Source organism: Drosophila montana, unplaced genomic scaffold (assembly GCF_035044405.1).
Source record: "Drosophila montana isolate Dmon_TW-CO22-7 unplaced genomic scaffold, ASM3504440v1 contig_3733_1, whole genome shotgun sequence".
In the NCBI taxonomy this organism is placed as follows: domain Eukaryota; kingdom Metazoa; phylum Arthropoda; class Insecta; order Diptera; family Drosophilidae; genus Drosophila; species Drosophila montana.
The window spans coordinates 4,706,227-4,730,270 of record NW_026998620.1 but is presented as its reverse complement, the minus strand read 5'-3'; the positions used below and the strand labels follow the sequence as shown (position 1 = coordinate 4,730,270).

Below are 24,044 nucleotides of genomic sequence, written 5' to 3'. Positions count from 1 at the left end.
GGGCCCTGTCTACTCGGGTGGCTGCGGCTCTTCCCATCTCCCTCTCCCTCTCTCTCTCTCTCGCTCTGCCTGACAATGGGCATAAAAACTAAAAACTTCGTTTTGCCACTTTGCATGCAACACATTTTAATGAGATCAGCATAAATCAGTATCGGCGTCAGCAGCAACAGCATTGAGCAGGGGGAGGTTAAGGCAGAGGTGGGGGGTGTTAAGGGGGGGATATGCATTGTACAAGTTGCTGGAAATGCAAATGAGCAGCAGCAGCCAACGGGCGGCATCGTCGGGCGTTAATCAGCGACGCGTCACAGCCGCTTTCATGCTTTTCAAAAAATTCTAATTTAATTACTTATGCTCGATGCATCCATTGTGACACACACACACACACACACACACACACTTGAACATAAAGGGAAGTGAGCAGCGCCGTCAGCAGCCCTTCAGCTAAACGATGTTATATAATTAAAGCTGATTGGCAGGCGTCCAAGTCCGAGAACAAGCCCAAGTTGAAGTCGAAGTCGAGCGCCAGTTCTCTCGGCTAAGAAGTCAACTAAAGCTGCCAGCTGATATTAGCAAAAGCTGACAAGCAGCAGCTTGTCCATCAATTGCATTTATCAATTTATATAAATAAATAATTATATATATATATATGCATATGTATTTGTATATAGACATCAAATGGGAATAAGCTTCTAACTGATTACACACAATAAATGCGCGCAATTAGTGCGCCCAAATGTATGCTATGGTTAGCACTTAGTAACGGCGCCACATAATACAGCAATCACTTGGGCCCACCTGTCAACCCCGCACAACACACACACACACACACACACACACACACACACATATAGAAAAAGGTGCATCTGGCGTGTGGCAAGTAGGATGGGTAATGTGTGTGTCTGAAAGCGTAAAAGCGTGCAATCGCTGCCGCGTCTCGTTCCGGCCAGCGACTACGCTGGCACCCCATATTTAGATACACACACACACGCACACACACACATACTCTTTGAGGTGGTGTCATGAGGATGAGGCATGCCAATGTTATACATTGAACTAATAAAGCTCGGCACGTGGCATCAACAATGAAACGCATTAAAGTCGATTACAATACGAAGCTGGCGACGGTTGCGGGGCGCAGGGTTTTTAATTTTGAGTTAGCATAGTGCAGGAAGAGAGTGGAGGGGGCGTGGAGAGGGTGGGGGGAGGGGATGGCATGCACACCATCAAGCAGCAACAACTTTGTCAAAGGCATTTCAAGCGAGAAACCACGTGACAATAGCAAGGGCAATGGAAAATTCTAAAGCGGATGTGAAAAGAGTTCCAAAGGCTACGAGCAAAAAATTGTTCAAGAACATTTTTGGATAAAAGCTGAACTTCAGCAAAAAGACAGCTTTATAGACATTCACCAACAAGGTATATCCTAAACTTGGCATATCAAGTTAGCATATCAGATCAGATCTCAATACCTAAGGAACGATCCGATTCTTTTTATTTAAGATCTCTTTACTATACTTGGCACTTAAGTACTTAATTGTGCTTCTTTGAACAAAATCTTCTTAAACTCGTTCTCCTGTATACATACATCTCCTTTGTGTGCAATCGGTAGAGTTTCAGTTCTTGAATAAAGACTATTCCAAATTAAACTTGACAACTTTCAGACTTAAGCATGCTGCTATTATATTTTATTACTACCATATCAAATGTCTTCTGAGGTTCTAATTTGCTCTTAGATTCTAAGTAGATTTAATCTTAGGCATATTTATGCCTATATTTATGTAACTCGTTTTACTTTGGCAAATCAAACCATAAAGTTTACTTTTGCATTTAAAACTTTATTTAAATTAACCTTTTACTAACGATTATTATTAATAAAAGTAAGCTTCGCGATTTGAATGCTGCTTTTAATATATGTTTATAATATAAGGAACTTTCTTTTGGAATATATATCTTTGGCTCTTCCTAAATTCCTTTTTTTCTAGTTTATATATTGCTTGCTCGGGTTTCTAGCTAGTCTCTCTCGCCCTCTCTTTCCCTCTCTCTCTCCCTCACCTCTCTCTCTCTCTATCTCTATCTGCCTCCTTTAAATATCGCCTTTCTATTCGATTTTCATGTTATATTATATTTATATATCTGTAACTTGTAATGTTCTTTTACTATGTTATATTTGTACGCACAATAGTGCAGACCAATTTAGCCCTTATTTATAAATTACGTTCTATTTCCCTATAACCTATATTTAATGTTTATGTCAAAGCTTGTTCACATTCTGTGTGTGTACACAAATGTATTGAGCAAAAAAATGGAAAAATGTGGTAGAATATTTTTTGCAAAAGGAGCTTTTCTACATATGATGGTATTTGTTGCGCACGACGATTTGTTGTTATTTGACAGTTAAACGTGACATTTTTTCACCGAGCTGATTCGCAACGCATTGCGATGCCACAAATCTTGGCAGTTTTTAAATATTTGTCAAGGAGCATGACTAAATGTCAGCGACAAGTGGAGGCACTTCACCTTAACCTTGGCATCGGATCAACGGCGACTTTGTCAAGTGGGAATGATACTGATACGAATGATAATGATAAAAATGCGTCGCAGCCAAGTGCCTAATGCCTAAGCAGCCGTCAAATGACGTCAAATTGTGTGCGTTGCATGCGCTGATAAGCAATCGTGGGGCATGCAACGACGACACATTGCATAGAGACGCGTCGCACGCTGTGTGGCTCAGCGCGGCTTAGTGCAGTTCAAGTGGACGGCAATCGCCAAGGAGAGGGGGGAGCAGCAGCAGCAGCAGGAGTAGAGGCAGAACTTGACGGCCAAGAAGTCAGGTGAGGGACAAACAAGGTAAATAAAATGCACATTGGTGCGGCTTAACCTTGCGCCTGCAACAACTTTAAGTAAATACAGCCAGAATGTGGTTAAAATCTACTAGCCACACACATACACACACACCCATTGCCTCGCCCCCGCCCCCGCCCCCTTCCGCTGTCTGCCTTGGCACTTGCGGCTGCGGCTTTCACTCTTTGCTGTTGTTGCGGGCGGCTGCCAATGCCACATGCTTACAAGCACACATACATACATTCTCGCACACAATACATAAATGTATGTACATATGACCGCAGATCTAACGTTAAGAAATAAATGAGTTTTTCGCATTAGGAGGCAACGAAGCGACAACAGCAACAACAGCAACAGCAAAAGCAACAACAAGAAGAAAGCATTAAACGTACGGAACGAAGGCGACTTCGCAAATGGCAGCCAAGATGAAAAATGTTTTTTAATTTTTAAAAGTGGTTTCATTGTCAAGCGTGCGTAACGTAAAATCTGCAAGGATACATGGCACGGACACACACACACACAGGGCAGACGCTGAGTGTTAGGAAATGGCCCGTTGCGCTCGAGTTGTCGCCGCCGTAGCTGGAACCCCCAAAAATTTGCCCAATTCCAATGCATTGATAATGTGTCAGCGATACATACGAGCCGATATATTCCTCCGGATAGGGTATAATATAGCCCTCGGGCGATGGCCTGGGCGTTTTGCCCACCCAGAAGAAGGCATCCGGTCCGGTGCCATCGTACGCAAAGGATTTAACAAACAGCGTTGACTCGTCCACGGCATAGATGGCGCCCTGCGAAAATGAATTCATAGTTAATAGCTTTTGGACTGAAATCTTTTGAGTTGTCCGCCCACCTTTATGCCATGCGCAAAGTTCGTGAATTGTCCAATGTAGCGGCCGAAGTAGGGCTCCGGTGGTGCGCGACCGGCTCCTGCAAAGAAGAGAAGAACAGGTGGGATGCGAATTAAAAATGAGAAGTTGGCTTGTAATTCGCTTTGATGCGTCCAAAACTTTGTACCAAAAGTGAGTAACTTTCATGTTTTTGTTCTGTTTACTTAGACACACCCACTCAGATATAGATACAGTCAGGTCAAAGGGCTTAACGTGAGCTTCAGCCATGAAGACTGGACATTACTTTGATGCGTCTAAGACTTTGGCCAAAAATGAAGTAAGTTTCAAGTCGCACTTTGGGTCACACACACACAGCAATGCACTTAACTGCAGATGCAGATACATTCAGCTACAGATACAGACAGATGCTGATACATTCAGCTACCGATAGAGATATAGATATAGATATAGATACAGATACAGATACAGATACAGATACAGATACAGATTCAGATACAGATACAGATACAGATACAGATACAGATACAGATACAGATACAGATACAGATACAGATACAGATACAGACAGATACAGATACAGATACAGATACAGATACAGATACAGATACTGATACAGATACAGATACAGATACAGATACAGATACAGATACAGATACAGATACAGATACAGATACAGATACAGATACAGATACAGATACAGATACAGATACAGATACAGATACAGATACAGACACAGATACAGATACAGATACAGATACAGATACAGATACAGATACAGATACAGATACAGATACAGATACAGATACAGATACAGATACAGATACAGATACAGATACAGATACAGATACAGATACAGATACAGATACAGATACAGATACAGATACAGATACAGATACAGATACAGATACAGATACAGATACAGATACAGATACAGATACAGATACAGATACAGATACAGATACAGATACAGATACAGATACAGATACAGATACAGATACAGATACAGATACAGATACAGATACAGATACAGATACAGATACAGATACAGATACAGATACAGATACAGATACAGATACAGATACAGATACAGATACAGATACAGATACAGATACAGATACAGATACAGATACAGATACAGATACAGATACAGATACAGATACAGATACAGATACAGATACAGATACAGATACAGATACAGATACAGATACAGATACAGATACAGATACAGATACAGATACAGATACAGATACAGATACAGATACAGATACAGATACAGATACAGATACAGATACAGATACAGATACAGATACAGATACAGATACAGATACAGATACAGATACAGATACAGATACAGATACAGATACAGATACAGATACAGATACAGATACAGATACAGATACAGATACAGATACAGATACAGATACAGATACAGATACAGATACAGATACAGATACAGATACAGATACAGATACAGATACAGATACAGATACAGATACAGATACAGATACAGATACAGATACAGATACAGATACAGATACAGATACAGATACAGATACAGATACAGATACAGATACAGATACAGATACAGATACAGATACAGATACAGATACAGATACAGATACAGATACAGATACAGATACAGATACAGATACAGATACAGATACAGATACAGATACAGATACAGATACAGATACAGATACAGATACAGATACAGATACAGATACAGATACAGATACAGATACAGATACAGATACAGATACAGATACAGATACAGATACAGATACAGATACAGATACAGATACAGATACAGATACAGATACAGATACAGATACAGATACAGATACAGATACAGATACAGATACAGATACAGATACAGATACAGATACAGATACAGATACAGATACAGATACAGATACAGATACAGATACAGATACAGATACAGATACAGATACAGATACAGATACAGATACAGATACAGATACAGATACAGATACAGATACAGATACAGATACAGATACAGATACAGATACAGATACAGATACAGATACAGATACAGATACAGATACAGATACAGATACAGATACAGATACAGATACAGATACAGATACAGATACAGATACAGATACAGATACAGATACAGATACAGATACAGATGCAGATACACATTGTCAAGGCAATGCAGCTGTAGTTGTCATATTCACAATCCTGGGACTCTCGAAAAAAAAACAAAAAGCGTCAGCTGCCTTACAAATTAATCCGCTTCCGAAAACTTTGCCACACAAAAAGTGCACGTTGCAAAAGTTTCAGTTTTAGTCGAAAGTACAATTCGTATCTTCAAGTTTGCCAGAACGCACCCCAACCCATTTTCTTAGCTCCACAGACTATCATTTGCTTTGAATAATGACGAGCTGCGGCTTCTTATGAAAATGATGCTGACATTGATGATGCTGATGACGATTATGATGATGATGTTGATGCTGATGATGCCAGCTTTCAGCTCTGTTTGCAATACTCTTGACAGGTCCTTTGGGAGTTGTTGCTACCCCGCTGTGGCTTTGCCATGAAATTGATTGAAAACCATGAAATATATTGAAACTCAATGCTCGGCTGAAGGGTGCAAAAATCTACCCGGGGACTCTAAATGAAACATTCGAGTTGCAAGCAAACCTCATTTCCAAATTCACAATTTGTGAAAAGCGAGTTAATGTTTGAATAAGTCTAGGTGCCCCCAAAACCCAACATAATTGATTAGAAACTTTGGTTCCTAATCATAATCTGTTATACGAAAGTTTTCAAAAAGTTTCATAAATTTGAGAACCATGAAATATATTCAAATTCAAGGCTAAGTTGTACGGTGCCAAAATCTGCCTGCGGATTCTTATCCAACTTTGGAGTTGGAAGTTGATGTTTGAATAAGAGCAGGTGCCTCAAGGCTCAACTTAAACGATTAGAAACTTTAGTGTCTAATCGCAATGTCTGAACATTTATTCTATGCAAGGAATTAAACAAGTTTAATAGATGTACAAAAATAAAAAAGAGGCATCTTCAAGTAGACGGTGTCTGTCATTTAATCTGCCTGCTTATCGCCATGCACAAAATGAGAAAAACAAAATATATTTGATATAAGAAAAGATTTTAGCGTATATATTAGTTGAAATTGGCTGCCCCATTTGATAATCGGCATATGGAAAATTAATAAAAGCTAAAGTTAGCAAATTTAGTGTGGTAATTGGTAATAATTATAAAATGTAAAATCGGTGAGTTGATATTTGAACAAACAAATAAAATTATATAATATATGCAAGAAAATGATATAATGTATATAAGCAAATATAAAGGTCAGCCACGTCTCCCTTAAGGTTTACACAGTTTCTCACAATACCCTCCGAAATGATTTAATATGCTTAAACACTCTATTGTATTATGAATACCCAAAATGAGCTCAAGAGTATCTGCGAGCTTAGAACTTTTAACTACAGCTATCATACTTGAGAATAGTGAAGCTCGTAAATGATGAGATTGATTGATAGCATAGTATAAATAGTAAATGCTAAGATTGGTCAAGATATACATACGGTTCTGTTCAGACCCAGTTTGAGGCCTTTGCTGCCTTAATGCCGGATTTAGTATTAATTAAAAAATCCTTTAGGAATATATATAGGAATATATTGTGCCCTAAGCAAACATATTTCGCAATTCATAAAATGTTAGATATGATTTTGACAAATTTAAACACAGATTCAAAAAAAAGAGTATACGCTCTTCGATTTGCCAAAGTAAGCTTTCCATGCTACAAGTATATCGTAGTTTCAGTTTTCTATGCAACTGTTACTCTGTTGTGGGCTCAGGGGTGGCTCAACAAATGATGCCAGGGTATTCCCCAGAATGTCTCAATTGTATCGACGACAATGGCGATGATGGGAGCCAAGGCAACGGCGGCAGTGCCAATAGCAACAACAATGCAAATAGCAATAGCAACAACATGAACAGCGGCAAGGACGAGAAGGACGAGAAGGACGTGCGCTCAACGTAATATGCATTAAATCTACTAATGCGTGCATTAATCTCTGAAGATTTGGACCGGCCCGCAAACATGCAGCACGTGTCTCCATGAAATATACGTGCTCGAGGATATTTATACAATGTGATGACGAGCACGTTGACGTTGACGTAGACGTTAACGTTAACGTTGATGTTGATGTTGATGTTGCTCTTGTACCCGTGTCCGTGTCCGTGTGCGTGTCCGTGTGCGTGTCCGTGTGTGCAGCCGCACCCAATGAAATGCTCATAAAGGGCTGGCACTGAGCCTCAGACCAAGCAAGCCTAAGGCTGATGTCGACGATGTTGTTCTTGTTGTTGTTGTTAATAATGTTTGGTGGCTGTTGAGAGAACGGATGGGCATTGACAGCGTGAGGAGGCTGCATGCCAAGCAAATAATAGCCCACTGGCCATGTCTATCTTTCTGCCTGACTGGCTGAATGTTTGGCTGCGGCTGCGGCTTTTTCTACTGATATTTCATCATTGAGAATGATAAGATTTCACACAGCAGATAATGTATATTGGCAAAGACGTTGCCAGGCAAAGAATGCCTTGATTGAGGCGACAACGATGTGACCCACATTTTAAATGAACTTTAAAGGGAAACACACAACATTTTTATGCCAGGGGATGTTTCAGCAGCAGCCTGTTCTACAGTAAAACCCTCTTGCAGCAAATCACATTTAAGCGAAGTAAGTCCTGAATATCCGAATTGCAACAGTATCCAGCGGCATATCTGCTCAAAGCATTTGCATTTTGGCAGACAGCATAAGCTCGCTAAATTAACTGGTAACCATGGGTATCGCCACACGGAAAGGGGGATAAACACGCACAAAATCAATCTGCCTGGAACAATAATCAAAAAGCTGGTCAAAGGGTTGGCTTTCACAAAAAGCCTAGGACCATCCCGCGCCCTAAACTGCAAGCAAGTGCGTCCTGCTCGGAATCGTCATCAAAAAGGGATGAGAAGAGGCTGAGACATTACGGGGAAAGCCAAATGCCGTAACCACAGGCAACCAGCAGAATTTAACGAAAATTAAGCCGATGCGAAGCCTTAATACAAAGCTGGCGAAAAATAAATCCGAATGAACAACTGTCCGTCTTTTGGGAAGGAAGAAACCAAATGCTATAAATATAATTCGTATTTAGTTGGGTCAGATTTATTAATATATGTCGGGACGGCGCGAACGCCATTCCCGGCTACCAAAAATTACACGCACGAGTTATTCACATTAGGAATAATCGCAGAGGTCAACTCAGCCGAATGTGCAATGACCAAGCCTCACTCCGGAGGAACCGCCTTCGTGATCACGGTTAACCTCTACGCCAGGTAAGTATGCTTTCTCCGGCACAACCGTTGGGTTTCCATTGCCGCGCCACTAGAACTGTTTGGGAATTATATTCAGTCGCATTTCAGCTAGAAAGTAGGCAACACTTTTCACATTGTGACATATTAATTGCAATTTGCAACTGCCTCGCTGCGAAGCTAGAGAGCCAGAATAATGATGTTATAAATGCCGCACCGGGAACTGCTTAGTATAATCTCTCTTTGCCGGGTATTTATTCTATTTATTTACCCGTAGCTACATCAAAGGAACAAATGATAATTAAATTCGCACTAATCTGCCCGTAATTTATTTTATCACATGCCCATCTTCGACTTTGACGTCGTCATCAACATTATCGTGAACCAGGGTGTCCGGGGGTTCGGGTCGTGCCGCATGCACGTCGCAGCGCAACGCACGAAATTCCAAATCAAATTTTCATTTACTTGCCAAATAGACTCTCTGCAAGCAGGTTACCCGTCCCCCCAGCCGCAGCCGGCGGGTTCATTGGTTGGTCGGTCGCCCAACATCATTAAAGCTCGAAAATATTCCTCCCCCAGGAATGTTGTTGTCTATGCTGTAGTCTTCCCTTTCATCACGGGGGATGCGTGCTGCTGCTGTTTTTACCCCGGGTGTGACCGGGTCTCTGCGTGTATATGTATGGATGGCAAATCGAATAAAATTTAGCTGACTCAATAAAAATCAAAAAGCGTTAATGCTAACGATATGACTTTAACCTGGAACCGAGTAAATTGTTGCTTGTGTCAAAGCCAAAAAAGGGGGAGTCGCACGTCCTCGTCCTCGTCCTCGTCCTCGTCCTCGCCCTCGACCCGGTCGTGAGTTTTAGGCGGAAAGGCAGCAGGATATGGCAACTGGAAGCAATATTGCACCGTAATCTGACAGCGACAATTTTCGGACTCCTTTCTTTTCGGCACGGGCTTTAAGACGTGCCAAAGACCGAGACGCCGAAATAAATGATGATAAATAAATAAGGAAACGCGGAATAGAAGGCGGGACAAGCATAAAGAAAAGCGGCTAATGAATGGATTCAAATGGAATGGAATTGGGATGGGTTGCATTGGCATGGGTTGAGTTCGACTTTGATTCGGGCATATTGATAAATCGATCAGCTAAACTGTCGCCGATGTTAACTCTAAAGCGACGTCTCAGTACTTACTGACACATAAAACAGTCGTAGAGCTATTATTTCTATTTAAAATCAAACCATAATTGTTTAATGCGTAACCAGTGCAAGGTTTTAACGATATGTCATAAGCTATATTTACATGTTATTTTAAATAACCTCAAGGTGCAGGCTAGCTATCCTAATGTCAACAGGTTAGACATCTAGTCAGGAGTACCCGACTGAGTGATACTCTGAACTTTCTATCCTATCCTTTTTACCCATTTTCAATAAGATCAAGATATAATAAGGAAAACACATCGATAAGATCAACTTTTGTTTTCCATAAAAACGTATTTAGTTACAGTAACAGAAAAATCAACTATTTTACTCAAATTTGTACCTCGCTCCCTTCAACCGAACGATCTGCCATCTCTTCATACCTCAAGACTACATTATCATTTGAAAGTTTGACGAAAACCTCCAATTATATATATCCCACATAAGACAATACAAAATTCTTACATATAATTTGGAAAAGAGCCCTCGCATATGTATGTGTGCACGTGTATAGAATAATGCCTGCATTTCCTTCAGTTTTGGAGAAATAGTATAATTTGTAAAATATGAATGTGACGGCAGCTCGACGCTGGTTTGAGTTTATCTCCCAGTTGGATATTTCCGGCTTGCCAAAAACTTAGACTTGTTCTTGTATAGAAAACTTGTTGTTCATCAGATATCTCGTCCAAGCTTGGCATTTATTAGTTTCAGTAACATCTTGTCAACATCGGACCCCTTTATCGCATAGGTGCCATAGGAAGTATCGGTTGAAAATTAGGTTCTTGTATGGCAACATAATCCGTGTTCCAAGATATTTTCAGCAAAGCGACATTTGCTGAATTATGTCAATTTTTTTTTGCGGAAATTATGATGTTTTAAAGCGACATAGCTCCGCCGCGCTCTACACAAGGGTATTAAATCTACAAGAGTATTAAATCTTCGACGTGCCCAAAATATTCCTACTTTCTCGTTTTCTATTTTTAAAAATATATTTATATCTATACATATGTATATATATGATGTTCCATCTTTGATAGATAAGTTGCCTAAATAACGCAGTCAATTGAACCACGCGTTTCTAGGATTGTGGCCCAAGTTTTGGGTATGAATTATATTATGTCTAAATCTAAGGCCACAGCGAGAGCAACTTCCTTTCAAGGTTGATATTTTATAGCCATAACTTATACAAAAACTATAAGTTAAGTTAATGCAATAAGTTACTAGATTAGTTAAAATAGGTGAAAAGGGTATTATCATTATATTCTATGCAATCTCTATCAGTAAGTTTTCCCTTAAAGCAGAGAAGAAATACGAGCTCGGAACGATTTTTGTAAATTTCATATACTCTGATCGACCAACTCCTAATCCTAATTCTCCCAAGAATATCACATTTGTCATTTCTGTAGAACAACGCAACGGAAAATGATGCAAGAATCATTCTAATCCAATATATAGTTTAGATAGAGTTTTGTTAAATGTATTAATATATGTCGGGACGGCGCGAACGCCATTCCCGGCTACCAAAAATTACACGCACGAGTTATTCACATTAGGAATAATCGCAGAGGTCAACTCAGCCGAATGTGCAATGACCAAGCCTCACTCCGGAGGAACCGCCTTCGTGATCACGGTTAACCTCTACGCCAGGTAAGTATGCTTTTCTCGGCTCTGGGCTAAGGTTTCCATGTTCACATGGCTATAACTATTTGGGAATTACAGATGATGCTGTAAAACTCTGACGCCCTTAGATATGCAATACAATTGAACAAATGTAAGGTCGTGTAATTGAACTCAGGTAAAAAGGCTGTAGCTGAATCAATAGTCATCAAACCAGGTACCAACTTTTTGGGTTTGTCTGTGTCCTTGCAGAGGGTTTTATAGGAAGGTCTATTTCAGAAATTACGGGCTGGGTGGTATTTGAATCGGATTACTCCATTACATAGCTCTCATGTCCTTCTTAATTCCTTGACTAATTAAGATTTAAATTGGACTAAACTAATTCTCACTTTCTGCTTGCTATTTAAAGGGTGCAAAATGAAAGAATAACCGACCTCATGACTATATATTTTAGATGTATTTATAGACTTCAGTTCAGTTTTGATACAAGTTTTGTATAGGGTTTCCAGTTCTCTCACCTGACTGGCTCGATTTAATTCTAGATCCGATTACTACATATCCATATATCTCAGGGAAATCCCAACTAACAGTGCAACAGTTTTTCATGTTCTGCACCCTGAAGATAAGGTTTTCTTTTTTTTCCGGCCTTGGTCTTCAATTGTTTCTTGGTAAGCCAACACTCGTGAGAGATTTGTAAGCTACACGCTAATCTACCGCCCCCGCCCCCCCCCCCTCGCTCAACTGGGAAAAGGGGGCGGTACCGCTCAGCGGGAATTGAGCGCAGCTCACATTTATATTTATTTCAATTTTATGACTCCATGTTACCGAAAAACCAAACCACAAACGAAATGAAACTCAAATATGTACACAAAGTTTCAATGTGGTCGACGGGGAGTCGATTCGGGATCTCTGGCAGCAGTTGGGAGCAGGGAACAGGGAACAGGGAGCAGGGAACAGGGAGCTGTACAATTCGTAAATCCAGCGTACAGATTAGACATTTTGCGCGGCAACATCACACAGACCGAGAGAGAGCGAGTGAAAAATGCTTTGCCCACAAGGTGGGCGGTTGGGCGGGCATCTCACAGCTGGGCTTCGCGGTGAGATGAGGGCAGGGGCGTGGCGCATTAACACCCACACACAAAAGTTGCGCAGACATCGCCGTCTCAGTTCCGCACGCAGCCAGTTTCGGTGGTGGTTTCGTATGCAACCACAGCTATCGGCATGGAGCCGTACACGGCAACACTCCCAACAACAACAACAACCAAAACAACAACAACCAGAACAACGACAACAACAACTCGAATAAAATGGGACAGGGATTGCTTCTTGCTTGGCAGCGCACGCTTCAGCTAATTTAATCTCTGCAAATTGCTCGACAATCTGCGCGGCATTAGAACTACACACGTGAAAAGTGATACATACGACTCCCCGCCCCTCTCAATGCAACCCCCCTCCCCCCCCCCCCACCCTCTTGCTAAGTAGCTGGTGCGAATTAGATTACATTGAAAAGTGGAAGTTAGTTTTATGGCCATCGTTTGTTAAATGCCGTCGACTACTGCAAATACGCGATAAGCTTGTCAGCGCAATAGTCCACGATCGCAGCCAAATGCCACATCTGAGTCCCAAACTGACAATTCATATGGGAAATAAGTCATATTATAATATCGCCAGTTGATAATTTGATTGCTTGACAATTGAAGCTCAATGAAGCATACGTCGAGCTCCCTTCAAGGCAACTAGCTCCAAAGTTGCGCCCGAATGATAATCATTAGTGCAGACAATCGGATTTCATTGGACTACAACAATAAAAGAGCTTGAAACCGCCAATTATTATTGAATGAAATATTAATTATGTCTTGTCACTGAGATGCCTTCAAATTTAACTACAACTAATTAAAAGAAGTAAGAGGTGTCAATTCTGCAATGCCTGACTGGGAGATATCCTTAACTTTCTTCCAATAAAAATAGTTCAAAACTAACCTTATCTGTGTGTTTTATAGCATGACCTATTCAACATTTTTAATGGGCCCTGGGTATAATAAAGAAAATAAAATCAATTATATCTCTGTTGATCCTATACCTATAAGATATGCCCAAATATCGATATCGTTCTTATCGATTGCATGGAAAGGGGCAAAGTGATCGATTATTTGATAATCTTCTAGATTCTGAGATACGAGCAAATGAACTAAAAAGAGACCGACTTTATGTGGTCGAAGATGCTTTCTTCTGCCTGTATACATATATATATATATATATATATATATATATATATCATTGTACCCTTTTTACCCAGGGTAGATGCCATCTTAAAAAAGTATTTATTTTAAGTTACTTAACTGAATGTTAAAGATTTTATTCTTAACTTAAGCTCTAATAAAATTTTTTTTAGTTTTTTGAGGAAGTGGGGAAAGTATCTAGAAAGAGAAATATTGGTGATCCGCATACTCTTTCCATAACCTACATCAAAAATTTACTCTTTCGCTCATTTTTGTCGATTTTGGAAATTAATATTGAAATTTAAGCAGTGTTCGATAGTTGGAAATGACCTCAACTTGCATTTGGCTGGGGATAACATAAATTTAAATTCAATTTGAGGCTCTTGTTCTAATAGTCCGTAGCTACTCACCGAATGCTGCTCAAATATACATATTTATATATATACATAAACATATTTATATATATAGCCTGCATCATTTATCTATAAAATTGTACTAACATGCCACCATTTCTTATAATTCAATTCAAACTGCAAAATTGTGTTCCCAAAATAATATGCATGACTATCGTTAAGCACCATAATACATAATTAAGTAGATGGGGATAGAGCTGACTTTATGCAGTCTTTTATAATAATGCGTTGCCCATCTTAAACAAGATCGAATACTAAATTTTTCTTATGAAATTCCTATATTGTTCTTTTTAAGCATTTCCAAGCGCGACTTTGTCCGCGTTGAACCAGTAACATTTTCACCACGGATCTAATCTCCCGCCCTACCGTGCATACCCATCAATGTTACGATTAATAAAGTAATAATAAAAGACAAACAACAAACAACAAACAAAATATGTATAGATATGTTACAAGATATTACCCGTGTTTGCGGGGCTAAAGGGAATATTGTTGTAAATGTAAGTGGTGCCGAAAATGAATGTTTAATTTATGCCAAATTCAAAAAGACAACCCATTAATATAATTAATTTTCACACATTTTCTAATTTGAATTGAAAAGGTAAAAGTAGTCTGTCTTCTCTATTATTGGAACCCTTAACCTGACCTTTAGCCAATCAAATGAGTGGGGCCTGCCAAGAAATATATAATCAAGCATTGTGGTTGGCAAAATAATCAAAACAAAAGGAAAATGCCAATTATTATTATTAACGAGTATTCATTTGTTATTTCTTTCTTGTTTCTTAATGTATTATTGTTTTTTTTTCATTGTGAATAATAACAATTTAAAGAAACAATTGCTGCCGGATTTGAACCAGAACCGGAGACCTAAACACATGACGTCAAGTTTGCAAATTACATTTCGATGGCTGAATTTTCGCCTGCCCCTCTTAGTGCAGCTCTTGGATTGAAAAGAAAAAGTTCAGTAAAATTACAGCTTAGCAGCTTTTACGGGTCGTGGGTCACCTTTCAGTCAGGACAAACAGTTTAATATAAAAAGACTATTGAGATGATTTCTTCAAAATAATAATTATTAACGCGATTTAATATAATATAGCTTAGACAATCAACCCAACTTTACATATGACGATTTGGATTTCAGGTAAGCCCTTGCAACATTTAAGCGCGCCTCGCTTACCTAAATGGCCAAGTGATTTAGGCCACGAATCTAGCGAGTACTGCAAACATTTTTATTTGGCTTTTGTTATATTTAAGTAATGTCATTTAAATTGTAAATGAAATACCAAAAATGATAAATCCATAAGCGTGCATGCAATGTTTTTTAGCCACAACGGACTCGGCTGTTCGATATTGTCATTCTCTGCGGCTTTGGCTAAGAGACAGCTTTGGCCTAAAGTGTTTCTGGGAGCCGAGGCATACGTAATGCTAGCCACGCACTTTCGTTTTTTTCGCTCTACGCGCTGCTCATATTTATGCCATGTTAATTAACCGCCAAGACGAGCGACTGCATGCCAATGGAATTGAGTTCAACTGCGACTGCGACTGCGACTGCGCTTTTCATTTTAAAAGTTCGAGTTTGAGTTGTTTTTTCGCTCAAAAGACTTGTGTTACGTAAGCGGCATATGGGCTGGCTGGCGAGTCACTTCTGTTTTGCGCCAGCCGCAGCCAAAGCCAGCTCTCGATGTGTAACTTTTGGGCCAAGTGTGCGCTGGGAACTGTATGCCAAGTATGAGAAGACATTGCCACAGCCGTTGTCCGACAATCGTCAACCGGTTTACACATTACACCATTCGCTTTTTTTTTTTTTGGCAGTACTCGCACTTTGTTGCCGCTGAAGAAAACGCAGCATTTACACTGCCAGCATTTACACTTACCAGCACAGATAGCATGGAATGATTTGGTTTGTTGCGGTTCATTGGCCTCTCTAATGTCTAATGAGAATGCGAAGACATAAATAATGTTACCAGCGCACCACAGCTGAGATATATGGCCAAAACATACAGAATCGAAATGCTCTCCTGATTAAATGCGGCTCATTAGCTCGGTTTATCGTATATATCAAGAACAGAAAAAAATTAAAAATTTCTTTGACCAAAAAACTAGCACCTGAGAAGTTGGAGTTCCTAAAATCTCAAGATTGTTGGGTGAAAAAAAATGATTACGGAGTCGGAACAGCATTTTTGGTTACATCTTTCAACAAGTCATTCGTAATTCAACAAAATTTGCTGACTTCCGCTTTAGAACTGTGAGAAAAAGATCTGACAATTGTTGAGTTTCGCACAGTGGACGTGGGAAACTGCGTTTAGAATTATAATAAACATTAGTTTTGACCGTTTCTAAGTATGGCCATTTGAGGATCACGCCCATGATGGTCGCAGAAACGGTGGCAACCTTTTTAAGCTAATTTAATATATATAAGATAATATTAGAAATATACTCACATTTAATGAAATATTATGAGTCTATGTATACTAAGCCAGAGCCTTAATATTAAATTTGGTATCTCTATCTGTAAGCTGGGAGACATAGTCAAAAAACAAAAAATCGATATTGATTTTGATCGATTTTGTGGAAACGGGATGCGTTATCGATAGTTTAAAATATCGAACAATTATAAAGCCTTATGAGTAATGCTAAGTAAGTTAGTCCCATTATTGTAAAACAAGGTTACGATGCTCAAGAATACTATCAATAAATTAGCTAATAAAAAATAGAAAAATAAACAAAAAAAAGGGGATCATTTCGTGGTACGACTTGAACTACCTACATTCAAAATATTAATTCTCTATAGTTCTCATAGAAACGCTTTCAGAGATACGAGGGACGAACGGACAGTCTGACAGACAAGGCCAGAGCCAAGGCTGATGAACAATATATATATATACTCTGTGGGGTCGGAAAAGCCGCCTTCTATATGCATGTATATGTGCATTTTCTATGTCAGCCTTACAAGCCGATCCCACAAGTACCAATATCTATACTGCCATATCTCTATACGAACAAAATATTTGTAGTAATCGATTAGAGTTTCCTGTTTCCATCCGATACACTTGAACATCAAAAACCTTAAAATTCTTAACAAAAGAGTATGAATCTGTATTTACCCTGTAGAAGGGGTATATTGGTTTTGCGCAAATATATGTGAAAGCCAGTAGGATGCATGTTCCAGCCCATAAAGTATAAATATTCTTGATTAGAACAACGAGCTGAATCGAATTACGAATGTCCGTCTGTCTACCTGTCGATATCGAATCTACAAGAGCTAGAGACTGGAAATTTGAGAAATATATAATCCTATACCATACGCAAAACGAGTTTATAATAAATGGTCCAGATCTCTTTGGACTTTCAAAATTTTGAAATTTGTAAAACGAACTTGAAACAAAAAGTAAAAGCGCTAGATGCACCAAATTTCAATATTTCACATTTTTGATACCTTCCCCCGTTTTCCACCAAATGTCATGTTATATTTGTACATAATTAATCTATAAATACCTGCATAAGCATTTGGGAAATTCAAAAATGGTGCTATGAAGCATTATATTATATTAGCTGAGGGGTACAGGGTATGCTGTAGTCGAGCACACGCGACTACAGCGTACCTAATTCTCTTTGTTTTATGTTTTTTTCCTTCGCTGTTGACCAATTGCGTGACGAGCGCGTCGGTGTCAACGGTTCAATGAACCGCAAGCCATGCGGCCTGCGCCTCTGTTGGCCGGGCTAATTATGATAATTAGGCAGGCGAAGCCATGTATTATCTTCGGGCCTCAATAATATGCAAAACAATGGCTATGCTTTGATTTGAAAATTCACATTTACAAGCTGTACTCATAAATGGCTAAATGCTCGCTAAACAGAAAGCTTGACACAAGAAGCCGAAACACAAATCAGTCAGCAAATAAAGTTAATACCTGGTGTGAGGAATCTTCTATGTATGTACATATATATAGTATATATACATATAGTATGCCTGAGATCAGCGAGCATGAATTCTGCTCATTAAAGCGAATTACAAGCAATTCGTAATGGCTTTCACTTTGTTCAAAACAACTATCGGCATCTTTTTGCTCACCTGGCCAAAACTTGTCGTCAGCTTTAACTAACGTTTCTTAATTGCTTTAGTTATCTATATATATAATTAAAAGCTTAAGTAGCTGTTCCAAGTTAATGATCTTACAGTCCAGCTATCTTTATAGACAGCCTATTATTGCACATTTTTTATATAATATTCAAATTAAGATAGACTCTTCTGATTCAATCGACTTAATACTTTGTTTTTACTTTTCAATTAGATGATTTTAGTGCAAAAATAAATATCAGCCAGTTAATTTTAAAGTCAGGCATTCACATTCGTGTTTAAATTAAAGAATAATGAAAGTCAGAAAAACAACCGATTTATTCAAAAATGATTAATTTATTTTAGTTAAGATAATTTTCCCTTCACAAATTTCGCACACAACTTATTCAAAGCTAATGCACGATAAAAAATAAATATAAAAAAAATATATAAAATTATTTGATATTTTAAATGCATCTTATTAAATTACCTATCTGGCCCAATTTTATGAAAATTCGCCCATTTTTAACAAATTTTAATTATTTAAAAAAATGTTAATTATTTTACAAGTCTGGCGCAGCCAACTTAACATAGGCATTTCGTTTCAGTTTGTGCTGCCAGACTGCATGTAATTTTAAAATTGATCAGATATGGCAACACCAAATGGAATATTCAATTGCAGCCCATTAAGAACCACTTGCAATATCAAGATTATTCGAAAATTCCCTCTGAGCGTTTTATAAACTAATTTTGCAGCTGCTCATTTATTTGTTGACTGCCAAATGAGTTGCGCCTTATTGATAATTGCGATGCGCATACTTATATGGAAGGTAGTAAAGAGTTCGTTTTTTTTATTTATAGAAAAGAATATAGCAAAAAAAACTATAGAATCAAATGGCTGTGGAAATGACGCAACACTTTTTGCGAGGTGCAAATTATTAAGACTACAGCCGAGTGTAGATACATTTGGAGCTCGTCATTTTGTAGATCTCACACTTGAGCTGGGCAACTTTCAAGTGTCCGAAGGCCTTGCCTTGTTTTTTGTTTTTTTATATACATATAACGCTGTACTCAATGTGTCAAAAGTCGTGTCTAAATTATTGACAGTAAAAATATGAAAATTTTGCATATACATACATATATTCTCTAGACTGATCTCTGAATAACAAAGACTTAGACTCGCTTTTATTTGGTCTAAACCTCTTTTGGGCGAGAGCAAAAGTGTTCATTCAGCTATTAAACGCAACACCCACACACACACGCACACCTACACACACCCACACACATATATTGGCAATTGGTCGGATACTCACCTTGACAGACGTGGCAATTTAGCAGTATTGCAACAGCAACAACAACAACAACAACTAGCTGGGACCATGTGCCGATTAATCCTTGTGATGCCGTTGAGGTTGTTGTTGTTATCCTGGCCCTTGTCATGGCTGCAGTTGCCATTGTTGAAGTTTTTGCTGCTATTGTTGTTGCTGCTGCTGCTGATGCTGTTGATGCTTTTGTTTGTCCCTGACGACGCGTTTCCATGCCAACCAAAAATTTGGCGTGTGATTCCACAAAATGACCGAAAAACCAAGGCGAGCGCGGCTTCAATTGTTGTTGCTGCTGTTATCGCTGGCCCGGACATGCGCTTGCGTGGGTGTACTTGGATTTAAATCTATTGGTAGGTATTACGAGGGCGAATTTCAGGTGGGCTGCTGTCTTCTACACAGATTCTGCCAACTGCTACCTCTCTCTCTCCCTTTCTCTCCCTTTCTCTCCCTCTCTCTCTTGGTGGGTGTCTTCTAGTTGAGATATTGTCGACAAGTTGGCGGCAAATCGTTGGCTTGTTTTCTTTTTTAATTCAAGGTCTCACATCGCATTATGCAGGCTCCAATACACACACACACACACACACACACAATCTTTGTGTCCTTGTGTTGGTGTGAGCTTTTATTACAGTAACATTCGTAAGTTGGTCTACAAAATGGCGCAGGTTTCTTTTTTTGTTTTCTTGTTCGTTTTTAATGGTTATTTATTTATTTATTTTACTATCTACGTTGGTTTTAATTGATTTTGATTTTGTTTTTTTTTGTTTTTTTCGCTTATTAATTTCTTATAGAAATGTTCTAATTATTGCACAAATAACACTTTATTGTCGTTCAATTGTAAATTAACTTTTCTATGATTAATATTTCGTTTTTGTTTTTTTTTTATTTATTTAAAATATATAAAAATAAAAGAAAATATTGTTAATTGGGCTATGCCCATTCTTATAGATTCGTCAAAAACGTGCCCACTTTTATTGTGTTATTATCATTTCACTTGTTTATCGTAAACTTTCGAAATAAACAAAACAAAGTTTGTATGTTAATTGTAAATAAATTGCTGTTGTTTTGTTGTAATTTTAAAATTTCTTTTTCTCGATACTGTTGTTATTTTTTAACGCCAAATGTGTGCAGAAGAGTATATAAAACGGAAAAATGCGTTTTAAACGCGGCGGCTCGCAAAACGCGCGTCAGGAACAAGCTTCGGCCTCAGACTGAGTGCCGCGCAAATTCCAATAGGAAACGCTCGCGGTGCTACGCTATGCTTGCGCGTGCGGTATTTTTAAGCGCATTTATGCATTTAGTATTTATTTACACTCAGACAAATTTGTAGCCCATATATCAGATTTGTTGTATTACAGTTTTATTTTTTTCCACAGTATATTTCCACAGTATACAGCTGGTTCAATGTAAGCCTGAAATGAGATAATAAAATATAAGTAAAATAATGAATCAGCAACAGTAGCTGCTGGTCACACTTGAAAATTCGCCTTTTATTGAAGATAGATGGCGCTGCAAAAGCAACCGTTATATTCAAACTTGACTAATTAACTGTTTCTGTGCAAATAAAACCTGCATTTCGCCCAGGAATGTTGAATGTTGCAATAAATAAGACGACTTGCGGGAAAATGTGCAATGTAAATTACCCACAATGTGGTTGTGTGGATGTATGTTTGTGTGTGTGTGCTCTGCGGTTTGTGTTTCCCTTGTTTACTTTCTCAATTTTGCACATTTGCATTTGCGGTTAGCTGCCTTTGCAGTCCCATTGGTCTAAAACAAGCCGTTTATTTTGCCATTTGTTTTGTCAGTTTTGTGGATAGTTAAATTGGTTGAGTCAAACCTAAAGTCAGAACTGTTTGACCAATTAGCTACAGTCTAAACATGCATAAATAAGTATATGAATAAAGAGTTGAATGTGTTTAATAAATCAGACTAATAAACTCATTGTGTTTATTATAACAAAAAACAGTCCGGCATTTCAATGGAAGTTTTCAGAAAAACATCCAGAACTTCTGGCCGGGCGATAGCAGCGCTCAAAGTAGCAAGACCCGCAATGTAACTCAACTGATAAAAACCTTCAACAAGAAAAGCAGCCAGAAATGCGCCACAGCCTTGGGACAGCGGGAAGCGGGGGGATGGAGGTATAGGATGCATATACAAAATGGGGGCCGAGCCGCAGCGATGGCGCTTTTGACAGCATATCCGGCAAAATGGGGAGAAAACAACTTTTACTATGTCCCCAAGAATTGGGCGCGTAAATACTGCAAGTTTTCCAGCTCCGAGCTCCACCAAGGCCATACAGGGTGACAAATACGCATTGGAAGCAGATGAACGGCGCATGTCCGTTAAAATACAACTACAAAGACAACTTTATATATGCATAAATAAATATGTACAAGTTTACATAGGTGCCTCACATGCCGGCTTACGCATATCAACAAGACGACAACTAAACGTTAAAGTAGGCGTAGATTTTTAAAAATTACCGTTTGAATTTTAACTGAAATATAATTTTTTTTATTTTGAGCCGCGTTTTTAAATTATAGACTACGATAAAATTAAACAAAAATAAAATAAAATGAAAACTTTTATTTTACGCCATCTATCGAACTACATGCATACTAACAGTTGTATATGAGTGCTACATCAGCAAGCTTTTAATCGTCCACTTAACATTTTTGAACGAACATAGTGTGACCGTTTGTATAATAACATTCAGTATTTATAAAAATGCCAATAGCATATCGATAGGTTTGTTAAATTACTATACTCAAGTACACATATACAGTACGCATTCGATCATTAAAGTCGGGACAATTGGGCGGTTGTCCTCAAGGCCAACTGAGACGCCTTTTCTACATTTATAAATTAAAGTAAGTCGCCTAGTTCCATATTAAGAGTAATAATTTAATTTTATTCCGCATGCATCATGCGGGAATAGAAACAAAGGAAAACTGGTCCAAGTACAGTAAACGTACGACTTCCTTAGGCAAATTTAGTAAACTTAGGTATTTTTTTAAGCTCCGTTAACAGAGTTTAAGAATTCGGGTGAAGATTTTATCGAAAAGTCGAGCGTGTAAAGGGATGCGTTTTGTAAGAACATTTGCTTACGAAAATTATCTATTATATATATGGTTTTCTTAATAACAATAATTATAGATAAACAAATTATTTGTTATAATATTAATTATCGAAAAACGTTCTGCTCTGTTATCGCTCTGCTTACAGCTTTTAGAGACGGTATTGGTGCTCCTCAGGTTAGAGCCGCATTTTGTTACAAAGTGGTTCACTGAAGAAGCAACTGCTAAACTAAACTTAATGCAGCTACAATATAAACAATCTAAACAACAAATATATCGCATTAGCAAAAAAAAAATATGGTTTATATTAATTTGGATTAATAACGGCGTTTTAAGTCAATTTAACAGAATTCCTTCTGTTAATAACAGTTCAGCCAAGTGTTAGCTTTTGGCTGTCAAAAACATATGTTATGCGAACGACAATCGACTTAGTCGATAACATTCTGTTAGTGAAGTTGTCAAGAGCGGACGTGTTTCTGTAGCGTTTTTACATTTTACAAAATTATTTGTAATAGGAATATATACAGACTATACAAAACTGTAACCAAAAGAAAAAAAACAATGAACTAATGTAAAGACACACCGCGAGTACTTAATAGGCGTGTTCCCCACGTGGAACCCAATTTTTTCGTTTCTTCATTTATGATGTGTGGCTGTGTGTAAGCAGCTTTGGGCGGCGAGTAAGTACCACCAACCGAAAGAGACAGACGACAGCCGAGCAGCAGAGGCAACAAACGCAAAAACAACACCAACGCCTCGACGAAAATCCGTGTGTGCGTGTGCGAGTGTGTGCCTGTATGTAAGTGTATGTGTGTGTGTGTGTGTGAAAGAGAAAAACAAATTCAATCGAAAACAATATAGCAAGCTTTGCCTTACAATTCCTTGAATTGACCAAATTGTACATGCAAAATTAAAGCAAACGTTTATCTTTTTCTTTTAATTATAGAGAAAATTACCGTGAAATTTTAGCAGTACTTATTTCTATATTTTGAACGTATATATGTGCGTGCTCGTTTTTCGTCTACTTAAATGTCGATGTGCGTTAACATTTGCATTTCGTTAATTATACATGCGAAAGGTTTATAATTCAACGAAAATTAAACG

At 38.4% G+C, this 24,044-nt stretch overlaps 1 protein-coding gene and 2 non-coding genes across 4 annotated transcripts in view; all 3 read right to left on the bottom strand.

Moving 5' to 3' along the window:
• Positions 1 to 20,629, bottom strand: part of LOC135436525 (protein Skeletor, isoforms B/C) — a 31,275-nt gene extending 10,646 nt beyond the window's left edge. Inside the window, exons 1-3 of one of the 2 annotated variants that reach the window (XM_064694150.1) lie at positions 19,855 to 20,629; positions 3,692 to 3,768; positions 3,478 to 3,629 (exon numbers count right to left, since the gene is read on the bottom strand). In XM_064694150.1, coding sequence (XP_064550220.1) covers positions 3,478 to 3,629; positions 3,692 to 3,768; positions 19,855 to 20,080 — 455 coding nt within the window. In that variant the 5' untranslated portion in view covers positions 20,081 to 20,629. The remainder of the gene's footprint in view (positions 1 to 3,477; positions 3,630 to 3,691; positions 3,769 to 19,854) is intronic. The other variant, XM_064694151.1, reaches the window with a different exon arrangement.
• Positions 8,900 to 9,065, bottom strand: LOC135437336 (U1 spliceosomal RNA). Its single transcript, XR_010437670.1, has one exon. It is a non-coding gene; the product is annotated as a U1 spliceosomal RNA (small nuclear RNA).
• LOC135437334 (U1 spliceosomal RNA) lies at positions 11,725 to 11,890 on the bottom strand. Its single transcript, XR_010437668.1, has one exon. It is a non-coding gene; the product is annotated as a U1 spliceosomal RNA (small nuclear RNA).
• Positions 20,630 to 24,044: the final 3,415 nt, after the last annotated feature.